At 54.5% G+C, this 22329-nt stretch overlaps 1 protein-coding gene across 2 annotated transcripts in view; it reads right to left on the bottom strand.

Annotated features, from left to right (window-relative positions):
• Positions 1-5218: 5218 nt before the first annotated feature.
• MRC2 (mannose receptor C type 2) overlaps positions 5219-22329 on the bottom strand; it is a 28721-nt gene continuing 11610 nt past the window's right edge. The window contains exons 3-30 of one of the 2 annotated variants that reach the window (XM_048314929.1): positions 22123-22296; positions 21774-21938; positions 21502-21615; positions 20670-20813; positions 20031-20273; positions 19148-19302; positions 18789-18896; positions 16372-16487; positions 16086-16234; positions 15752-15969; positions 15388-15530; positions 14852-14954; positions 14625-14763; positions 14339-14374; positions 13701-13861; positions 13321-13388; positions 12939-13039; positions 12692-12837; positions 12189-12303; positions 11945-12108; positions 11617-11725; positions 10916-11154; positions 10661-10829; positions 10336-10485; positions 9941-10060; positions 9275-9454; positions 8843-8869; positions 5219-7973 (exon numbers count right to left, since the gene is read on the bottom strand). In XM_048314929.1, coding sequence (XP_048170886.1) covers positions 7753-7973; positions 8843-8869; positions 9275-9454; positions 9941-10060; positions 10336-10485; positions 10661-10829; positions 10916-11154; positions 11617-11725; positions 11945-12108; positions 12189-12303; positions 12692-12837; positions 12939-13039; positions 13321-13388; positions 13701-13861; positions 14339-14374; positions 14625-14763; positions 14852-14954; positions 15388-15530; positions 15752-15969; positions 16086-16234; positions 16372-16487; positions 18789-18896; positions 19148-19302; positions 20031-20273; positions 20670-20813; positions 21502-21615; positions 21774-21938; positions 22123-22296 — 3977 coding nt within the window. In that variant the 3' untranslated portion in view covers positions 5219-7752. The remainder of the gene's footprint in view (positions 7974-8842; positions 8870-9274; positions 9455-9940; positions 10061-10335; positions 10486-10660; positions 10830-10915; positions 11155-11616; positions 11726-11944; positions 12109-12188; positions 12304-12691; positions 12838-12938; positions 13040-13320; positions 13389-13700; positions 13862-14338; positions 14375-14624; positions 14764-14851; positions 14955-15387; positions 15531-15751; positions 15970-16085; positions 16235-16371; positions 16488-18788; positions 18897-19147; positions 19303-20030; positions 20274-20669; positions 20814-21501; positions 21616-21773; positions 21939-22122; positions 22297-22329) is intronic. The other variant, XM_048314939.1, reaches the window with a different exon arrangement.

Here is a 22329-nt window from a genome sequence, read left to right as displayed (position 1 = left end):
ATGCCAAGAGAGTGGAGCAAGGCTTCTCCTGTGCCTATAACACAGCTCATGTTCTCAGCAAAGCCCGTTCAGCTGGAGCGAGTCTCGTTCCTTTGTTGGATGTGCTTCCCCTTCCATGGGTTTTGGCCAAAGGAGAGCTCTTCCGGTTCTGTCGGCTGGGGCTGCAGTGACATCTAGTAACTGCCTGGCTAATTACAGCCAAGACTTTCACAGCTCTGTCCCATTAGCTCCAGCAGTGAGGAATTCCTACAGCAGGACTTGCTTTTTCCACTTCCAGATATTGCCTCCCATCAGAGCACGGGGAAGAATGTTCTCGAACACCAAGAGGCAAAAAGTGACTTGCTCAAGCTCACACGCTCCTTAGAATATAAAATCATGCTTTGAATCAAATTTTAATTAATTAATAAACATGTCTCTTCTAAATAGACCTTCCTGCTTTTTTTTAAACACCGTCCCCCATCTAGCTACTCTGCCAAAAGAACTACATCTAGTACTTACTGAATGGACTAAATTTACTTCTTATTTAATATTGAAGAGTTAACAATGCTATAGATTTGACAAACCCATCAAAAAGAAAACTGCTTTTTCATCTGGATTGTAAATAATAACTAATCTAAGCAAGCAGGACTCGGCAGGTTTTGCATGATTTGCTACCAGTGACTTGTAAAGGTTTTCCACATCTTAAAACTTACCAACAGTACTGTAAGGATTACAAAATTCTCATTTTAAGCAAAAAGACACTGAGGCACTGGAGTTCTTAGAAGTTTATGTGTAATGAGAAAACCATATTTACACCTTGTACTTTCTCACAGTAATTCAAACTGTATAAATGAAGGCTACATCAATAAGTAAACAGTCTTTAAATGCTGAGGAAGCTGCTGTACCCTCAGATGGGCAGCAGAACCAAGTTCAGAAGGGGTTGTGCAGGTACCTTGGAGAGCAGAACAGCAGGATAACAGTGCAGATAATTGTCAATCAAAATAATTATTCGGTGATTTTTCTCTATCTCCAAGCTTAAGAGAAAGCAATGGCTTTTCATCTTGTTAACTCCACTAGTTTTTTTTTTTCTTGTTGATGAAGAAAGGAATTCTGAACCACCCTTTGTTCTTCATTTACAGGTCCTGAGAAAAACAATTATAACTCTCATGACCTTAGAATTCCCCCAAGAAGCCTTTGTATCAAGTACCCTTTTCACTGCTTTTTACTACTTCTACTTTTCTCCTACTTTAACTAAAGCCAAACCAAGTGTGTTTATGTCACACAGTCCTTTTTGAACTTCTACTGTTGTCTTTTAAAGTCCACTGATAGCTAATTACTTTCAAAGAGCATAGGTCAAAGTAACTAGTAGTGAAGTCAACGTGGCATTTCTGTTGATTATGTCCCAAAACTGCCTCACCTAATTGGAAACAGTTGGCTAGTAAGTTGAGTTTTTAACTAACCTCCTTTAACCTTTAAAATCACAAGTTGTGGAGAGGCCTGTGGTCCCCTGATGTGCGTCTGGAGTCACATTTAACACTGACATTCTTTGCTTCTGAGGTTTTTTCTGATTAGAGTTTGAGCTTATAAAGTGACGTGATCCTGTCCACAGCTTCCAGCCAAGGGGACCAGAGCACACGTTTACATCTGTGAACAACACATAGAATGCTTTCCCTCAGCTGGAGTGGGATGAACTTTCAGGGAAGTTCTTGTATTTAACATTCTCTAACAACTACCATGACCTCAACAAAGTGGGGATTTTCCTTTGTTTTAAAAGGGAGAATGTAGGCAGAAGGAAAACAGTGCTCAGGTCTTGACTTGAATGCTGACACACAGAGATGAACCCATGGAAAGCAACTAGAAAATATTGCTGTTGTTTGGAAGTAAAGCTAGGAAAGAGCCTGAAGGCTTCACTGCACTGTACAGTAAGAAACCTGGAACATTTGCATCTCAGCAAAAGATCAGTACAAATTTGCTGTATAAATTCTTTCAAACTTCTTTTTAAGGCTCAGATTTGAACATGAACTTTTTGAATTCTTGCCTGATTTACACGTTTCCTAACTTCTCAATTACATGAACTTGAAACATATTGCTTAATACATTACAATTCTTTTTATTCTGTGACAAGACAGTATAATTTCGTGAATTTTAAGGGACTTAATATTCCCTATGCTGCTGGTTAACACCATACTGGTTATTGTCCATCACTGGAAACCTGATCCATATGTGGCACTGTGCTCACTGGTGTTCACATTGGGCCTCACAAACTTACTGCATGAATTAGAAGGTAACTATTAAGCATGAACTCTACATGATAATTTGACTGATAACCATGTCAGATGAGGAGCACCCAGCATATTTGATTATTCCTGAACAAAATTACTTACTGAGCAGACACCGCATTCACAGAACATTGGATTTTTCCTTCATCCCACACAGATTAATACCTTCTGGGTCAGGCTTATGCCTGGCTTCTGGGAATGAGGAAACAAAGATTTTGTGGTGACTCGTTTTGCACAAACTGTTTGTTTTCAGAGTAGCGGTTTTTACCATGGGGCGAAATGAAAACAGCTGCCAAGTGCAATTTGGTTCAAAGAGGCAGCGGCCACTGGTCGCAGCCCAGACACGTCCGTGGCTCTGCGAAGCCCTGACCTCTGTTGTGCTGCAGTCCCTCAGCACATTTGTGTTCTGAACATTTAACACTGAATTGTCACCTTCACAAACACCACTGTGTTGGATCTGAGTGGCAAAGAGCAGCTCAGGCCAGCAGGCTCCTCACTCTCTCTACACCCTGCTAGCTACAGCTTGTAGACAAAGCTGCTACATGCCTTTAGTAGAGCTGAGCGTGGCACGCTGGATTCTGCACTGTGCTTTAGGGGTCCCAAATATATTAGAGTGCTTCCCAAACACTGTGGATATTGGGGCTATCTCCGTGCATGGCTACAGGTATTCAATGCAGATGATGACTAAGTCCTAAGCAGCTTAGGTCTGGTTTTACCTATCAAGTTGAGGGAATTAGCCTCTGAGGGCAGGATTCTGTTCACCTGCCATGAGGTGCGATGTAGACACTGCAGCTCATCAAGCTGCCCCAGTCTCCTGTTTTTATTCAGAACAGGGAACTTTAGGTCACTGTTCAGCTGACCCAGTTTAGATCTGCCAGTGCCCAGTGAATGCATCAGAGCTGACTCAATGGGAGCCTCGGGCTGCGCCAACAGCCCTGGCTGACTCAGGTTTATCAGATGAAGCCCAGCCTGGGGTCTGGATGTGGTGTGCTGCACTTACATGTACTATAAACTGCTTCTGAAAATAAAAGGGACACTTCCCTTCCACACCCTCACACTAGCCCATGATCCAGGGCTGATCCATGGGCTGACGGGCAGCTCACCTGCCAGGGACTAATTTTAGAATGTCCTAGTTGCCTGCCTTGGAGGTGCTGCCTTCCTTCTGTCTGATACCTTGGTATTCAGCAGGGAAATTAAAGGGGATTAAAATAACGAGGCCGTTTTGTATCCTTCTCCAGTTAAACCCATTCTGAACCAGATGTCATGGAATTTTCTAATGAGTCTCTTAAAATGAGTGTGCTCAGTTCAAGTTTAGAAGAGTTGATAAAAGGTAGACATTCTTCATGCCCATGGAGAAAACGCCTCTGGTTACTACAAACTGCGCTTTTTCCCAAAGGCCACATTTCTTTTGGATTAAAATATAAATAAATAAAGCACATTCTGATCTTCACTGTTTCACATCGGTAGTACAAGCTTTGATAGGCTTCCTTTGAAGAGAAGACACACACCTGAATTCAGGTCAGGTCATCCTGAGAGGGTTTAAGCTCCAGAAGGAAGAGGACTCCAGTCTCCTTTTCCGTGCTGCAGTGCAGTGTCGCTCCACGTTATTTCTGTTGCTGTTTGCAATTAAATGGAGCAGCCCTCCCTGAGATCCTCTCACCTCTTGGGTGAAAAACAAAAGAAGAGAAAAAGAATTTCTTCCTTCAAAGCATCCTGAGAGTTTCTGCTCCAGGTGCCTGCCCTGTGCTCTTCACCCAGTCAAAGACAAACCCAAGCGAAACCTCATTGAAATTTAAAAGCCATGTGGATGAGGCAACTGGGGACATGGGTTAGTGGTGGGCTTGACAGTGCTGTGGGAATGGTTGAACTCAATGAGCTTAGAGGACTTTCCCAACCTAAACAATTCCATGATTATGTGATTCTATGATTATGAAATCTCATCTCTCCCCAGCACGGTGGGAGAGCGGGGACAGTGCTGGTTCTGACCCCAGGGAAGGGAGCAGTGGGTGTGGACAGCTCCAGGCTACTGAAGGGATGGGGAAACCCCAAAGAAGAGGGAGGTGAGGAAACAGCACGAGTGACCGAGCGACCGGTGCAAGCAGGGGAAGCCTGATGTGTGGGAAGCGCTGCCAGGCTCACTGCTCTTGTGCAGCAGTGCTGGTCCAGGTCAGTCCTGCAGCTTCCCTGCAGCCTGGCCAGTGTCTGTGGTTGTGTCCAGTGTTCACTGCTCTGATATGAGCCGTGGGATGAAGCAGGCGCAGCTGGATAGCAGCCCCATCTCCCAACTCTTGGTGAGAAATTTCTTGAGGAGGAAATTCTTCCCGAGTGTGGGGAGGCCCTGGCACAGGTTGCCCAGAGAAGCTGTGTCTGCCCCATCCCTGGAAGTGTTCAAGGCCGGGCTGGATGGGGCTTGGAGCACCCTGGGAAAGTGGAAGGTGTCTCTTGTCTGTGGCAGGGGGATGGAACTTGATGAGCTTTAAGGTCCCTTCGAACCCAAACCATTCTAGGACTTTATGAAACGGAATGCCCCGAATGCCTGTGCTTGCCTTCTCCCAAAAGGAAGGGGTCTTGGAACCTGTTCATGCCATTGGAAATCTCCTGAAGTGCTTTTCCAAGGACTCTGCTCCACCTGACATCTTCACTGAACTCTGGAGTCATCCACAAATAAATGAATGCTGCCCATTCTCCTTCATCTTCTCCCTCCAGCCAACACTTCTGAACAACCAGTGGAGCAGAGACATCATATCCATGGGACACACAACCAAGAACCACAAGGAATCAATACAACATCCCCCTCACCTGGGCACCTTGGAACTTCCTCTGCTACAGGCACGTAGGTGTAATTTCAGGCAGGTAAGTGTCATTTCATCTTTATATTCATGACTTGTTGGGGACATAGGGAAAGACAAGTTTTGCTTTTCCCAATTAAAAGGAAGGGAAAAAAAATAAAAGGAAGAAAATAAGTGGGAAAGGAAATTTTATTTCCAAGCTTCTAAAAGGATCTTACAAAACACAGAGAGTAATAAAAGCGCAAATATATATATATATATGTATATATATATATATATATATAATTGACAGGGTCCTGTTAAGCAATTCTTCACATTATCTAATGGTGATAGAAGATACCACGTAACCATATATGCATTTCCCCATAATCCTGATCACTGCCGACAGCTCACAAAACTCTTCTCAGACAACATTTCTCCTAGACTGTACAGATTTCTTTTCTCAAAAGCAAAGGAGGAGGACAAAAACCAAAGTAATCAAGAAGAAAGAAAAAAAAATTCTCTTAAGCAAGGTCTTCCAGGTTGGGCTGGGTGAGAGCCAAGCTTAACACCTCCTGCATGGCTGTGGGACCTCCTTCCCAGGCTCTCCATGGCACAGAATTTCCTCCAGCACCTATTACTCCCCACCACCCCAGCCATATGCCCCGTGTTACCCTGCTCCCACCCCGCCCAGGGTCTCATCACTTCAAAGGAGCCCCAACCCTGTCCAGCTGCATCCTCAGCGCTGCTCTTCCCTCACACCTGCCCATCAATCCTAACCTCAATCTTTATTTTTTAGGACTTCCTAACACATCTGCCCATCCAGAAGGAGTTAATCCCAGACCTCCATCCCCACCAGCAGCACAGGTTCCAGCTCAGCATGCCTGCTGCTATTTCAAGCACCCCTCTGCAGCAGGAATTCCAGCTGCTGGGGATGGGAAGGGATTCATGCTTGGCTTTTCAGGATCTAGCTCCCACACCAGGAAGGCACAGACCAATGGACAGAACCAACTGCTCCAAATCAGAAAGGACCTCAGGAAATAAAGGCAGGGAAAGCTGAGAGAGAAAAATGGAGCCGGGGCAGGTCGATGTGCTCCAGATTCTTCCTCACCCTGAAATGTCATGGCAGCTTTTGGAGGTTGCCAAAAAGTAAACAGAAACCCAGTGGTACCTGGTTCCCCCATCCCACCCCCCAACAGTTTCTTAAAACACTTAATGTCCAGCTTAAGTGAAATCAACAGATTTTAAAATCCACACAGGTGTTAAAAATGAGTTACAAAAATTTGCTTGTTCCTGTTCTTGCAGCAAAACCAACCCCAACTCGAGCCTCAGAGGCAGAGGGCTAAAGGCAACGTCTTGTGTCACCCCCCTTCAGAGGTCCAAGGGGCTCTTTGGATCCCATTCCTAGCAGGGAACCTCCGCTGAGGGCCTAACAACTCTCACTCTCTCCAGGCATCCTTCATCCTAGGGATGCTGCTGCACACAGCTGATGGAGGATGGCTCAGCCCCAGGCGCCCCCACTCCTTCCTGCACAGCTCAAAAGCCAGGCAGGGGATTACTTACACACTGCCTTCCTCCTTCTCCTCCACTACACCCTACATGGGAAAACAGGCAACCACACACACCCCAGCCAGCTGTGTGAAAAAATGTATATATTCAGCACGCACTCGGTACAGTATAGCAACAAAAGCTACCATCGTTTCCTTAAAAACCAACAAACCACCAACTTCAAAAACAACCAACAAAGATTCCAAATCCTCCCCACCCTACAGCACTGATCCTTGGCCTTCTGGCCCCAGCAAGCCACCAGTGACAAGTGACTCCAGCCCCACACCATCCCTGCCTGGCAAGGCACAGAGGGTGGCCCTGGTTCTCTGGGAGCATCTCCTGTCTCGGCACCCAACTCCTCCTGTGGGCTCTGGGCTGCTGAGGGTGGTCCCACCAGAGGAGCTAGGCCAGCAGTTTGCTCCGGTGCTATCCCATGCAGTTATCTGGGGGACACACACACCAAAGAAAATGGGACAAGCTCTGTCTGCCAGAACAGGGAAGTCACCACAGCCTCACTGGGGTTCAACACACCCCTAGGAATGTGCCAGGGAGGAGAGGGGGATTCCGTCGCTGATCCTGGAGGCTCCATGCTTGGACAGTGTCTCTGCTGCTTTCTGCTGGAGGTGGGGGATGAGGCCGAAGAGAGGGAAGGAGCTGCACAGTGGTGGGGCCGGGAGCTGGCAGGGCCTGCGCTGCTGCACACAGAAGGGAGGTAGATCAGCTTTGGAGACCTCTTGCCTGGGAGGATGTCTTCTCGGACACCAGCTCCGTTTCTGGGGGGGAAGAGCCTGCTGCAGGGCCCTGAATGCCTGCGCTTGCCTTCTCCCAAGGCAAAGGTGTCTTGGAGCCTGTTCATGCTGCTGGAAAGATCTCAAACTTGTGCAGCAATTTCCCTCAAAATTTTTTAGCCCTGAAACTGCCTCCACGGCTGCTGCAGGCAAACCCCCGGCAGCTGGGGACAAGCCCAGAGGTGACGGCAGCGACATGCGGGGCAGGAGGGATCCGGCTCCCTCCTCTTGCCCACCTGGTTGGACCCCAACCCTGACCCCAGCCCCTCTCCCTGCCCTGCCACACCGCTCCCGCTGCCACCCCTGCCCCACACGCTGTGGGGATAGCGTGTGTGATGCTCTCCGTCCTCCCCCCTCCCCAGGTCCCCATCCCCAGCATCCCCTCTGCCGTTAGTCTTGCTGCTCGTTCATCTCCATGTCCGACACCAGGATGTTCTTCTCGGCAGATTCACTGGGGTTGGCGGTGGTGCGACTGTAGCGAGCGCTCTCGAAGGCGCCGCGCTCCGCACTCTGTCGGCGCTTGTACAGGAAGATGACGACCCCCAGCACGGCGCACAGCACCAGCGTCGACAGCACGACCACTGCGATGGCTGTCGTGTTCTCTGGCAGAGCTGCAGGGAGGAAGGGCTGCTGAGAGGCAGACAGATGGCTCCTGTTCCTTCCTCAGCCTGCAGGAGAGGCTGGGGCTGGTGGGGCTCCAGCCAGACCCAGGTTTTTGGGCAGGATCATTTAATCATAGAATGTCTTGAGTTGGAAGGAACCCACAAAGACCACCGAGTCCAACTCCTGGACCCGCACAGGACACCCCGAGAATCCCACCCTGTGCCTGAGAGTGCTGACCAAACACTTCTCGAGCTCTGGCAGTGTTGGGGCCGTGACCACTGTCCTGGGGAGCCTGTTTCTGTGCTGTTTCCCCTGTGGTGGGTCACAACAGGACAGGATGGAATGAGATTAGCTCAGTTGGTTGAGCATGATGCTAATAACACCAAGGTTGTGGATTTGATTCCTGTATGGTCATTCACTTAAGAGTTGGACTCGATCCCTGTCGGTCCCTTCCAACTCAGCGTATTCTTTGACTCTGTGAATCTGCTTTGGTGTTTTGGGCACATCCTGTGCCCTTGGCAGAGCTCCTGGGACTGGGCAGACTCCCTGGGTCTTTCCTATGTGTATGAATATTTAGCAGCTGCCTGGGATGGATCTTTGGGATCCTACCAGCAAACATGGTGGCCATCCCCCAGACTGACCAAGCAGTGTGGGCACAGGAAGGAGAGTGGCAAGCGGCTCGGAAGACACACACCTCCATGGAAGGATGGCTCCTGCTCCTGAGGAGTTCTAACTCAAGGCCAAAGTCACTTGAGAATGGCATTCCCCACCCACATAACCCACTCCTTTGGTTATTTACACAAGCCGGGCTATGGCACAGGCTCCCAGTCCTGGTTTCCAGTCCCAGTACTGTGCCCAGGCTGATGGTACCACTCACCTGCCCTGGAAAAGCTGCTTTCCTCCACTGCAAAGGTAACACAGACAGGTGAGTGCACGGCCACAACACCCTCCCATCTTCCCACCACCAGCACCACTGGACCCATACACCACACTGCTCCCAGTGCTGCACCACGTGGGCAATGGGCGATGCACAGCTAGGACGGTCCTCTGGCTCTGCTCCACCACTGCCCCACCGGCCTCATCCTGCCCCAAGGAGCTGACCCAGCCACTGAGACATGCACAGCCCATCATGGAGCCCAATGGGGACCTGCAGACCCCAACACTAACCCATACCATCCCCTGCACTGGAATTACCCGAAACACATGGTTGGTGCTGCCACTGTGACAGCTCTGCTGTGCAGCACCCTGCCCAGACCCCCAGCTCACCCTACATCAGCCCAGGAGCCTCGGGGAGCAGAGGGAGCCCTACCTCGGGGGATCTTGCAAATGACCCCCATGGTTACGTTTGTGCAGGAGCCTAGGCGCCACACGCCGTTGCTGCTCTGGATCCAGTAGCAGCTGTTCTGGCTAAGCATGCTGGGCCCCGTGTCGTGCTGGCCCCAGTTGGAGTAGTTCACGGCAGTGTTGTCATGCCAAACCAAGGTGCCACCTGGGAAATGGGAAAATTAGGCTTGAGGAGGCTGAAGGAGACACTCCACCTTTGTCCCAGTTCAGAAAGTATGAGGAGGTGTGACGGGGCTCTGGGCAACCTGGTCTAGTGGAAGGTGGCCCTGCCCATGGCAGGGGGTGGGACTGGATGGCTTTAAGATCTTTTCCAACCCAAATGATCCCGTCATTCTGTGATTCTATGGTGGGGAGGTGTGATGGGGAGGACCAGGGGCTACAGCACACCTTCCTGAATCGGAATGCTCCAGTGTCTTGGAGAAGGCTTTGGGTTTCGTACCCCACCAAGCCAGAGGAGGACACAAATGGCATGTCCAGCATGGCCTGAGACACCAGTGAGCCTGGTCACACTATGGCATGAGCCCCCCTCACTGGTGCCACCACCAAGGGTTTCCTCTGCTCACTGCAGACTTGGTGGGAATTCATGGAGGTGCCTGGGGATGTATCTCAAACCTCATTCCTTCCTTTGTACCTTTGGGGTTGAAGGTCATGCCCAGCCAGGCCCCCTTGGAAAGGCCCTCGTATGCCTGGAGATGCTCCCACACAAAGACATTCTCCATTTCATCCTGGATGGACAACACTGTGCCGCCAACTGCAGAGGGAAGACTGTCATGGAGGAGCCCAGAACTGAGAGGACTGAGCTAGGGAGCAGCAGTGCCCAAGAGGACAAAGTTGAGGACCTACCTGTGAACCACATGATGATTGGGGAACCCTAACATGGAACAGCAAGGAGATGATGGCTGACCAAGGCTGGACACAGACACAGGGACAAAGGGGTCTGCTGCACCCACAAACATCCTGGGGATCCCACTCTCTTCCATTTCCAAGGATGCATCTCCCTCCTTTACCACCCCAGGCCCCTCATACCTTTCTGGCACCTCCTCATGGCGTCCTTCTGCCTGAGGGTGATCTCCATGTGGAAGGTGTAGCAGTGGTCCCGGAAGGGAATCCAGGAGGAGTCCTCCAGCGATTTGGGACAGCTGCCACTGTAGCTCCACTTGTGCATGCGGGGGTGACCTGAGGAGCACATGGTACATTAAAGGTGTGGTGGGGCACAGCATGTCGGGGTCCCACAGCACACTGGGGCACCCAGACCCACAAGGACATGCTCCAGAAGGTCCCTAGTGGGATGCCCCATCTCCAACCCTTGGTCACACCCCACCTGGACCACCGCAGGCCCCCTGACCAGCACCTGTTTGGAGCTGGCAGATGCCCCCCTGAAGCTTGGTGTCACAGCCAGCTGTGCGCCAGCTCCCGTCCGTGTCCATGTAGGAGCAGCCGGTGGTCTGCTGGGGCTCCCCGTCCTGCCAGTTGGTGTAAATGAGGCTCTCCTCCGTCAGCCACGAGTAGCTCCGGCCTCCCTGGAAGACCACAGGGAGGAGATTCTTGGGGACTGCTGCGATCCCCCTGGGGACCTGTGCCCCAGGTGCCTGCCCCCTTCCCTCACCTCATCGTTGGCCAACCCAATCCAGAGTGGAGCCCGCAGGCTGCTGATAGCCTGCGTGAGGAAGGCCTGGCTGTAGGGGTTGGGGATGGTGGCCAGGGTGGCATTGAGGGTCTCGCAGAGCAGCAGTGCCTCGTGCCACCTGAGGGGTTTCTGCAGGATGCGGTAAGTGCTGTTGTGGTAAAAGAGGGTGCCGGTAGGAGAAGGGGGGAATGGTGTCTGCGCAGGGCTCAGGGCCGGGTCTGGAGGAGCAAAGGGACACAGTCAGAGGGCACAGAGGATACTCCTGCATCTACTCCTGCAGGTGGGTCACCCCCTTGTCCATCCCTACCCAGGCCAGGCTGTCCCTGGCAGTGTTGTGCTGATTGCACCTGCGGACATCCTGGTGCAACTGGGGAAGGAAGAGGGACATCCTTAGGGATGACAAGCACTGACACCCTACAACCATCCCCACCTGGGAGCTGTCCACCAGGATGCATGTCCCTGCAGGACACACTGAGCCAGGCCGGTGTGCACAGGTTTGGGGCTGTCCCATAAATGGCTGAGACCAGAGACCCACCCACCCAAGTTAAGCCTATCTCCCCAGCTCTCCCTAAGCTAAACCCATCGCCCCAAGCTCCCCAGTCCCACCACAGCATGGGGCACCAGGGTGGCAGTGGCTGATCCCCAGCCAGAAGAGGGCTGTCCCCTCGTCCCCCTCCTACCTATGCTCCGCTGGCAGACATAGCCATGCTTCTCTTCCAGGCAGCTCCGGTCATCCCAGCGTCCCGTGAAGACGGGGGGTGAGCCATGCCACACCACGACACAGTTGGTCTGCACAGCCAAGCCACAATCAGCACAGTCAGCACTGTCCTTAGCACTGTCATCTTACACCACAGAGATCCCCATGCGAGGAACCCCCACCCTACAGCGCTTCATCCTGCACTGCCCTTGGAGAACCACCCCAGTCCACTAAATCCTTCCTTTCCCAAGGCTGGGCCTGGGGCTGAGACCTTCCCGGGGGATGGGGGTGCTACAGGGAATCTCCCTTACCGGCTTGTCACGGGGGCTGGAGGAGCTGCAGCCCGAGGGCTCTCCAGGTGCCCAGCTCACGTGCCACAGCGGCTCCCCCTCCACCCACTGGAACTCCCTCTGAGCATCGTGCAGGCCAATCCAGAGGTCAAAGGAGATGTTGGGCAGCATGGATGTGATGAAGGCTGCAAGCAACAGGTGAGGCACGGAGGACCACCCCTGGCAGGTAGAACCTGGGTGGGGTGGTTGGGCAGAGGAGACCTACCCTGCTCCAGGGGGCTGGCAATGGTGGCCAGGACGGCGCCCTGACTCTCGCACACCTGCTTCGCCTCTGGCCACTTCACTATTTCGCCTTTGTTGTGGCCATTGAAGCTAAAACACTGCACAGCCAGGGGCACAGGATGGTCCAGGAGGTGCAGCTGCCCCCAACCCTGAGCCTTGCACCCTCCCCACCCAGGCACCCTCTGCAGCCCCATTCTGCCCAATGGTCCTTTTTGCCTTCACACCCTCATGCCTGCCACCCCCCAACCCCTCTGGTCCTCCCACATCTCTCCTGGCAAACCTATGGACACACCTCACCTTCCCCACCCCACGGCACATCTCTCCCAGCATCCCTGTAAATGCATCCCCCAGCACTCCCCACAAAACACGTGCAGGCATCCCTCTCCATCCTGCCCCTTTGCAGCCACCCCCTCAGGGCCTCCATAGGGCTGGTGGAACACCAGGAAGTAGCCATCATCCTGCTGTCCCCTCTCCCTCCAGCGGTACCTTGCTGAGGAAGGGCAGCCAGCCTTGGGGACAGCCCCCACTCGTGGCAGCAGGTACTGGAGGGAGGGAAGGCTTCACAGCAGTCCCGTTGCTCCTCTTGCAGATGTAAGGCAGCGCCATCATGCACTTCTGGTCCCCCCAGTCCTCTACGGGGAGGGACAGGCTGGGCATGATGCCCCTCTGCACCGGTACCAGCGCCCCAGCCCCTCAGAGCCTCATGTGGAGTCCTGCCCTGCCCTGCCCTCACCTCGGCTCGCTGTCATGTACACACACTTCCTGTCCTTGCTGATGGGCCGAGGCTTGCCCGGTGCCCAAAAGACAAAATTGAGGAGGGACCCATCAGACCACCTGGAACAGCATCAGGAGGAGTACGAGGCTGAGCAGTGACTTGGTGAATGGGACCACTTGAATGCCCTAACTGGGAGCGTGTCCCCCCATCACCCTCTTGGGTGAGAAACCTCCAGCCCAGCAGCCCAGGATGAGACCCCCAAGATGCAGTTGCTGAGCCACAGGCACTCTGAGAGGTGGGGATGGTGGTGTAAGGACATGCAGGGACATAGTGGTGTGGGGATGTGATGGGGACGGTAGTGTGGGGACATCCAGGGACAAGGTGGCTGGCTGTGACTTACTTGAACCTCCCGTCATTCTCGTAGGTGTGCAGCCCAATCCACCAGTGCTGCTCCTGGCCCCTGGAGAACTGCACGCCCAGAGAGGACATATCAGTACCCTTCAGGGACTGGGGGGTCTTTGGGGGCAACTGAGGCTGCCATGGGGAACAGACACCCTTCCCCAACTTGCAAAAGCAAGGTAAAAAGCATCACTTTGCTGAGCCCCAAACCCACCCCCAGGCATCAGGACCAGCCACCATACAAGCCCATCATGACCCCAAGCCAAGCCCAGCACCCCCAAATATTGTCCCTTCAGAAAAGGGTGAAAGAAGACAAGGAAGAGCAGCCCATAGGGCAGCAGAGCCCACTGGTGCCCTGGGAAGTTCCTGTCCCCTTGGTACCTTCTTCAGGTTCTGGCCCAGGAAGCGCAGCTCAGCCTCGCTGTGCACTGACGTCAGCTCGGCCTGGAACCAGCTGCAGATGCGCTGTGCCTGCAGCCACGTTGAGTGGTGCTCGAAGAACTTGTACTCAGCCTCCTGGTACTTCACCCACTCTTTGCTGCCTGTAGGCAGGGACTGGTGTCACGCTGAGGCTGTGACACTCCTGCCATAGTCACCCTGACCCTTGGTCCCTGCCTGTTGGGCTGCTTTGCTTTTGTCCCTCTCCTGCAGTGGAGCGGCAGCAGGATGCCTGGGTTCCCCTCCCTTCCACAACCCTGCCCAGGATCCATCCTCTGGATTAATTGTGGCAGATATCCATTTAGGACATCAGGCAGTCTATGCACAACCTGACGTTGTGTCAGGAGAGGTTAAGGTTGGATATCAGGAAAAACGTTCTTCCCCCAGAGGGTGATCAGGCTCCCCAGGGCAGTAACTACAGTTCCAAGGCTGCCAGAGCTCAAGGAGCAGTTGGACAACACTCTCAAGTGCAGGGTGGGATTTTTGGGGTGCAGGGCCAGGAGCTGGACTCAATGGTCCTTGTGGGTCCTGTCCAACTCAGAATATTCTGTGACTGTGACAAAAGGCTGTGGCCAATGCACCTTGGGTTGCGATCTCCGGCTCCTTCACATCAGCACCTGGAGAAAGGGCAAGGAGAAGCTGTCAGGGGGGTGCAGGCTGGGATGCTCCCATGGATGCTTCTCCGCAAACCATCCGTGGGCTACAACGGCAGGATGCCTCTCCTGAATTCCCCCAGAAGGGACAGCACCTCTCCCAGTCCCTGAATTGGGAATCACCCTCCCTCCTCCCAGGGATTCCACCACCCCACAGCCCATGCTCCTCCAGGTCAGTCACAGCTGATGGGTTTGGGGACCCCTTTCCTGGTACCTTTGGGCAGTTTGCAGATCCAGTCCAGCTGGGCTTCGCACTGCATTGGCATCCACTGCAGGGAGGCCAGATCCAGCACCGCACAGCTCCGGATGTCATCGTCATCATAGTTACTGCGGTCAAAGTTGTGGTAGAAAAACTGGGGGTTGAGAGAGATGGGCAGTGTTGGGCATTTCCACCAGCACCAGATTTGTCCCTCCCACAACCCAAATACCCCCTGGACTCACCCCCAGCCCATCGCTCCATCTCCAGCTCCGGTCCCCAGCGGGGTCCCGCCGGTTCAGGCCGATCCAGAACCAGTGCTGCTCATGGAGCTCTGGCTCCGACTCCCTGTGGAGAGCCAGGGGGACAGGTGAGTACACAACTCCCTTCAAACCAGAGGGGTTCATATTTATATACAAATATATATACAGGGCTTTTTCTGTTTGTTTTCAAAGCCTGCCATCCCCACACACTGGACAGCAGGAACTGGGATAACAGGCATGCCGTCTCAGGGCTGGAGCTGCTTTAAATCCAAGCTCCATCCTCAAATTACACTGAACTTCCTGCACATCTCCCACATCAGCCACACCAACTGATGCACCTTCTGTACACCAGTCTGTGCTCAGAGAGATCCATCAATCCATCCATCCATCCATCAATCCATCCATCCATCCATCCATCCATCCATCCATTCACATGTGCCAGAGCACCAAGAGGGCTGTGTGCTCATGGCAAGCACACTCTGGCAGTGGGACACACACTGGTGCCACCAGCCTCTCACCCAAAAATCTTGTTGAGGGTGTTGGCGACAAAGTGCTCCTCCTCGTAGCTGCCTAGGCTGAGCAGCTGGGCCCCCAGCTCCCGGCAGAATTCCTGTGCAGCGATCCACATCTTCTTCTCTTGCAGCTTTTCAAAGCTGAACACCTGGGAAAGGAAGAACCCACAGCATGGTGGGGCTCAGCAGCAGAACAAGAGCAGAGCACTGTTCCCACCCACAGATAGCCACATTCCAGGGCACAGTGCTGCCATCCAGCCCCAGCCAGGCTTGTGGGGTGCCTCTTGCAAGCATCAAAACGTGCCCCTTCACCCCGCTGCACTGGGGAGGCACATGCATCCCCACACCGACCTGTCCAACCCCCCTTCACCTTGTAGCAGTGACGGAGTTTGGGGTCGGAGCTCCATCCTGGGGGGCAGGTGGCAGTGAGGCTGGGTGTGGGGAAAGGACCGGGCAGTTCAGGATTGACTGGGGTGCCCAGGTTCTGGCGACAGATGTACTTGGCCTTGAAGGTGCTGCAGTTCTTCACCTCCCACAGCCCCATGGAGCTGCCGGTGGCCAAGGCCACGCAGCCACCCTTGTTGTAACCTGGAGCGCTCACGAGAGCAGGGAAGATGCCAGCCTTAGGGTTGGACCGTGCTGGGGGGCAGTGCCAGTCCCGCCTTGCATGAAGGGGGAGTCCCCATCCCACCCCCATCCCTTACCGGGCTGGTTGCGGTTCCAGTGAGTGTACATCACCTCATCACCGCTCAGCCAGCGGAATGCGCCCGTCTCATTGATGTCCTGCAGAGCTGTCCAAAAATACTCCCCATCCCAGCCATAGATGAGACTGCTCACATATGCCTGCTCAAACCTGGAGGGACAGTGAGCGTGGGCAATGCAGCAAGCCGAGACACCGAGCCACCCATGATGCCCCAGCCCTTGGAGGTCACTCCCCACCTTGCAGGACTTGTTTTGGGGTAAACCCACCACCACTGGCGTGGCACTGACCTGTTGGTGATGGTGACCAGTGTGGAGCTGTAGTCAGAGCACGTCTTGCGGGCGTCACTGTAGGGGACACGGTCCTCGCCCAGCCAGAAGCAGGAGGGGCTGTGCCACTTCCAGCCCTGCAGATGGGTGACAGGGAACATCCACCACTGCCCACCTGGACCTCCCCAGAAGGATGGGAGCAACATCCCAAGTTCCCCACCACCGCCTCTGCCTTCTCCTGGGAGGTCTCCTGCCCCCAGCTGCCCCAGCTTGACCCCACTCAGCTTTGATTTCTAACAATCCCCTGGTCCCAGAGGACATGGCTTCAGGGAAAACAAACACACAGGCAGCTTCAAAGCTGGGGAAACAGCGTCTGGCCCTGGCTGGGATGCGGGGAGGGGAACACAATCCTCCTCTTTACGCCGCAGGGCTGAGTCCAAAGTGAGTACCACTGCAGCCAGCTTTAATCCCCTGCCTTGTTGACATTGGAGTCTCTCAGGAGTTGGAGACACAATAGTGCCTGTTTTCCGCCAGAGCAGGGAGCAGGGTGGCCCTAGGGCTGGCAGCGGTGGTGGCAGAGTGGAGAGGGACATGGGGCCTCATCCGCGAGAGGGGACACACACCCTTCACAAGGGTGAAGTGGCTCAGCCAAGGAGCCAAGTGGCCCCAGGCTCAGGGACCCCCTGGAAGGGGAAGCATCACTACAGTTCTACTCCTGGGTCCCCCGAGCATCGGAAGGACAGTGGGGGCACGTGCCATACGCAGTGTCATCAGCACAGTGGGGAGGGAAGCAGGAGAGCAGCCTCAGGAAATGAAAACAACCAAATCCCAGTTTTCCCCCCAAGTTCCTGCTCCTACAGCCTTCCTCTGAAGCTGGCAAATCCAGGTACAGACCCATCAGCTGGGTCCCTCTGGAGCAGCATGGTTGCCGCTGAGCAGCCAAGAAAGGGGCCTGTCCTGGGACAGTGCAATGTCCCCAGACGGGTCCCCAGCCAGCCCCGGCCTCAGCACCCCTAACACCCCGAGGATGCACTCCCACACACTGAGCACCAGAGCAAATCCCTGTGATCCGAAAGAGGGTCACAAGAGGATCCCCAACCCCGTTGCCCCCAGCTCCCAATCCCAGTATGCCCACACATCCCTCTCCTGCTCTGCCTTTTCCATTGCCCAAACGTCTATCCTTAATTGCTTCCTTTAAGGCTGTTCCTGAAATGAAGGAGACTTTTAAAGGGGGGGAAAAGCAGCAAAGCCACCATGAAAAACCAGTGGAGTGGCTGGAGTGGATAGGACCAAACCCCTGAGCAAGATGTGCCTCCTCTCCACCAGCTTCTGCCTCTGGGTGGCAAAAGTCCTCATTGAGAATGAGTGAAGTAGAGGAAGGATGCTTCTTGGTTCATTTGTCCCTTGCATTGGTGCATTGGTTCATTTGTCCCTCACAGTTTGTTTCCCAGTGCATCTCTGTTGGGCACCCAGGGTCAGGATAAGACCGGCTGGAGAGCCAGGAGGGAGTTAAATCAGCATAGGGAGTCCTCAGGACCGCTTTGGGGACATACAGATGCATGGTAGCAGAACTTTGCCACCGAGTGTCTCATCCCCAGCATCTGCTGACACTTGGGCTCCTCCAGCTTCGCCTGGCAGCCCTCAAATCTGGCCCTGCATGGCAGCTCTCCTGCGTGGCTCTCCTGCATTGGCTGCTGTGCTCCCCCGAGCTCTGGCAGAGCCAAGCAGCTGCTGGAAAAAAGGCAAGGACATGGGAAGAGCCCGGCAGCACCTCTGGGAGTTGGCCTGAAGCGGCTGCTTGCTAGTCAGGGTGCAAGCGCACTGGCCAGCTCTGAAAGGCTGGGAGAGGTTCAAGAGCCACAGCGCTGCCAGACTCAATGCTTGGAGGCTTTGCAGAGAACCACAAAAACCACTTCCCAGGAAGCGTGGGAACAGGGCAGCTTCAGCCCTATGCGACAGCTGGGGAAACTGAGGCAGAGCATGGACTGAGTGAGAATCTGCTGGTTTGGTGTTCCCAAAATGCCCATGCCCTGCCCGGAGGAGGCAACCCGCCATCCTGTCGAGGCATAGGGCTGGCAGCCACCTCCATCCTGCCAGGCTCCCACGTGCTCCTGTGTTCTGGCACAAAGAGAGGCAACGGAAGAAAAAGAACATCCCTGCTGCTGCCAGGCCACCTGATGGGGAGGGTCTTGGACAGTGTGCACAGATGCATGTGCTTTGTGTCCCCATTTCTTCCCATGGACTCCTCCACCATGCCAGCGAGGAGCTCAGCAGCCCCAGAGTGCTCCAGCTCAGCAGCTCTCAGGCACAGACCAGCTGCTCCAGGTGCTGCTCATAGGGGCTCCCCAAAATGGTTTTAGGGAAAGGTCCCCTGAAGCCTTGAGCACCAGGCAGAGCTGTAGAGCAGCCAGAGGCTCTACCACCCCAGGTGCCCTCACCTTTCGGCACCCGTGGTCATCCTCCTCCTTCTCCTGGCTCACCCGACCGGGCTTTTTGCAGATGGATGGCAGGGTCTGGTTGCAGGGGCTGTCATTCCATCTCCCTTCCTGCAGGGCGGGAAGAGGAGTGGCAGTGAGCCTGTCTGACAGCCTGGGGGATGTCCCAGCCCCTCACTTCCGTTCCTTACACCAAATCCCCACGGATGATGAGATGGATCCCTCCCATCTCCATGGCTCAGATGAGCTCGGTTGAACCCAGATGGAGACATTCCCTGAGGAATGCCTTCCTCACCAATGAGGATGCTGCAGTGCTCCCTGCAGAGGTGCAGGATAACCCCCCATCCCCTTCAGGTTCTCACCGGTCCCCAGATGGTCACACAGTCCTCCAGGCTGTCACGGAAGTTGTTGGGCTCAAAGGGGTGCCAGTATGTGAACCTCACGGGCGTCCCGTCCGACCACTCGAAGTTCATCTGCAGCTTGAGGTCATTTAGGCCAATCCAGAGCTCCTCCACATCTGCCAGGACAGGAAGGGAGGGAGTGAAATTCCCTCCTCCTGGCTGATCCTGTGCAGAACCCCCTGGTGACCTCAGCTCCCACGATGGGACCGGCCTCTGCACAGCACCTGCTGAAACCCACTCAGGGCTCAGCTCTGACCCCCCGGTCCCAGTGAGCAGGAGAGGGCAGGGCAGGGTTGGGCAGCTCCTGCCTGCAAGGATGGACCCCCAGAGTGGGAAACACAGGGACATCTGCCTGCAGCTTTCAGAGAGGGGCTAGCAGTATGGGAGTAAAAGTCCAGATCTGCAGGCTCAGGTCCAGTGAGCTACTGGTTTTCAACCATTCCCTTCCAGCACACCCTGGTCTGCTCCCAGCCTGGGTGCAGCAGTATTTCCTCTCCTTCCTCCACTCTCCTATGGCTCCTTGCTGGCCTCCTCCAGCAAGTCCAGCAGGAATTGTTTTCCCATCTTTTCCTACACTAACCAGCTGGGACTAGCACCATTCCCAGCTGCAGCTGTGTAGTTTTGACTCAGCACTGCAGGCTCTGGGAACAGCTTTTACATTTGCTGGATGGAGGATGCACCCGGATTATGGGCTCCTCCAAGGAACACATCACCTCCCAGCCTGGGACCTCTGCTCCCTGCACAGCCACAAAGTCAACTCTGCAGCCTCCAGCACATCCAGGGACTTTTCCATGGACCCCACAAGACAGGAAAGGGGCTGCTGGCACAGCAAGGTCCTCCTTACCTTGCTTGATCTCCTTGGTGACAAATTCCAGTTCAGAGAGGGTGTGGATGCTGACCAGGTCACCCCCGCTCCGCAGGCAGGTCTTCTTCGCCTCCTGCCAGCTCTTCTTCTCTCCGACCAGCCGGTAGCAGTTGGACTGGAAGGGCTGCCAGCTGGGCTCACAGTCCACCTTCACCTCCGACCACGAGTCTGGCAGGACACAAGGCAGCCTGAGGGCTCCTGCCCAGCTCTCCAGCCCTCTCCCTGGCAGGGAATGGACCGCAGTCCTGTGGGTGCTCAGCAGACCAAGCCAAAGCCGCAGTGGGAAACACGGCCAAAATATAACAGGCAGTGCAAGGTGTGGGAATGGCAGCTTCAGAGCTCCAGGGACAAAACAAAATCCCTTCTATCTGCAGAGGAGTGAGGGCAGAGCAGAGCAGAGAGCATCCCCTCCCCTGGGGACCACAGGGACCTGCTGCTCTCCGTCCCTCCCTTACCACCTAGGGAGCTCAAGTCCTGCTCCGCACAGCTAGGACAGCAGCAAGCTGGGGACACCATGGGCACCTACATGGGCAGCATCCCCTGACCATGCTGGGGTAGGAGCACACCCCCATGGGATACAGAGCTGCGCATTCCTGATGCTGGTCCTCGCCTGCTCACCTGTCAGGAAGGGATCAGCCGTGGCATTGGGCTTCTTCTTGCAGACGTAGGGGAGGGCGATGCCACAGTCACGGTTCTGCCATCCCCCGGATGACTCAGTGCGGATGACCCCGCAGTTCTCCTCGCTGGGGTTGTCAGGCTGGTCTGGGGAGTGGGATGAGGAGAGGACAGGCTACTGAAGAGCCAGGACAGAGGCACCAATGCAGCTCTCCCTGCTCCAACACCAGTAAAACCCCTTTTATTTTGTTATTTTGCATGATGAAGATGTGACCCCAACATGCCCAGGATTCTTTATAGTGCCTCAATGCACAAGAACCCAAAGGGTCACTGTTTTACCTGGAAATGTCGACAGCAGTCAGGGGGTCAAAGTACCACACCTGAACTGCTCCCACCTGTCCTCAAACCTCCTCCGAGGGTATCACTGTATTCCTCCAAGTACCTTTGGGTGATGGCATGAGGCATGACCAATGGGCCCTCTTCCCTCTGAGCACCCCAGGGTTAGGGATGGATGTCTGCAGCTGGGGACCACTTCTCAGCCACACTCCAGCACTAAGCAGGGATGCAGCAACCCGCCAAACAAGGAATGTCAGCCCAGGTTATCCACAGGTCAGTGAGTGCTTTCAGAGGGCTGATTCCCTCTCAGTACCCTGTGTCCCCGCTCCAGCTCCACAGATGTCCCAGGCTGTTACACAGGCCCCTGTGGCTCTCTGTCCTCATGCAGCAAGGGCATACCCTGCAGCAGCCTGGGCCACCTCCCTTGCCATGGGGCCATCTCCGGTGGTCACAGGGTGTTCCTCAGGCCCCATCACCACCACAACCTCCCCTGTCTCACCACTCTCCCAGTTGAGGTACTTGAGGGGTGAGTTGTCTGACCACTGCCAGCCTCCATTGATGTCCAGGTCATTCAGTCCAATCCAGAGCGTGGAGCTGTACCCAGTCAGCAGCCCTGGAGGGGCAGAATCAGTCCCCCAAGCCCAGCTCAGTCCCCAGCTTGTCACCCTCCCAAACTTGGGACAGGCAGAGCAAACTGGCAGTGGCAACGCCCACAGTGCAGCCAGCTCTGCCCCAGATGAGGAGTGCACAGCCAGGCTGCCAGAATCTCACCATTGATGTAGGTCTGCTCATGGATCTCTGTGATGCTCAGCAGGTTGGCCCCTTGCTGCTCACAGCTATTCCAGGCCTCCCGCCACGACAGCGTTGACTGGAAGTTGAACTGGTAGCAGCTGTTGGTGAGGTGGTCCTTGTCCCAAAAGGTCTCACAGTCATTGCCTGTGGGGATGCGCAGGGTGAGCACCCAACACAGAAACAAAGAAACCCCCAATAACCCAGTAAACTCCAATAACTTGCTGCTCTGGCACTGCAGACTGCTCACAGGGGGAGAAGCCCAAAAGTCCCCAAGAGGGATTGACATTGGGTTTTTGCTTTTCCCCACAAGATGTGTGCCCCTACTTACTCTTTATGGGGCAGAAGCCCCACCGCTCGTCCTTGCCATAGTCCTGGGTGGTGGCACACCAGAGGTGCCCGTCCTCTCGCCCCGTGCTGGTGCACTCGTGAAACCACTGGTTGTCATACTTGAAGGGGATGGTGCAGGGCTTCCCATGGGAGTTGCCCTGGATGGTGTAAATCTCTGAGGGAAAAGAGGAGCCCTTGCTTGAGGATG

This window comes from Corvus hawaiiensis, chromosome 1 (assembly GCF_020740725.1).
Source record: "Corvus hawaiiensis isolate bCorHaw1 chromosome 1, bCorHaw1.pri.cur, whole genome shotgun sequence".
NCBI classification, from domain to species: domain Eukaryota; kingdom Metazoa; phylum Chordata; class Aves; order Passeriformes; family Corvidae; genus Corvus; species Corvus hawaiiensis.
The sequence above is the reverse complement of the archived record's forward strand: the minus strand, read 5'-3'. Positions and strand labels throughout refer to the sequence as shown.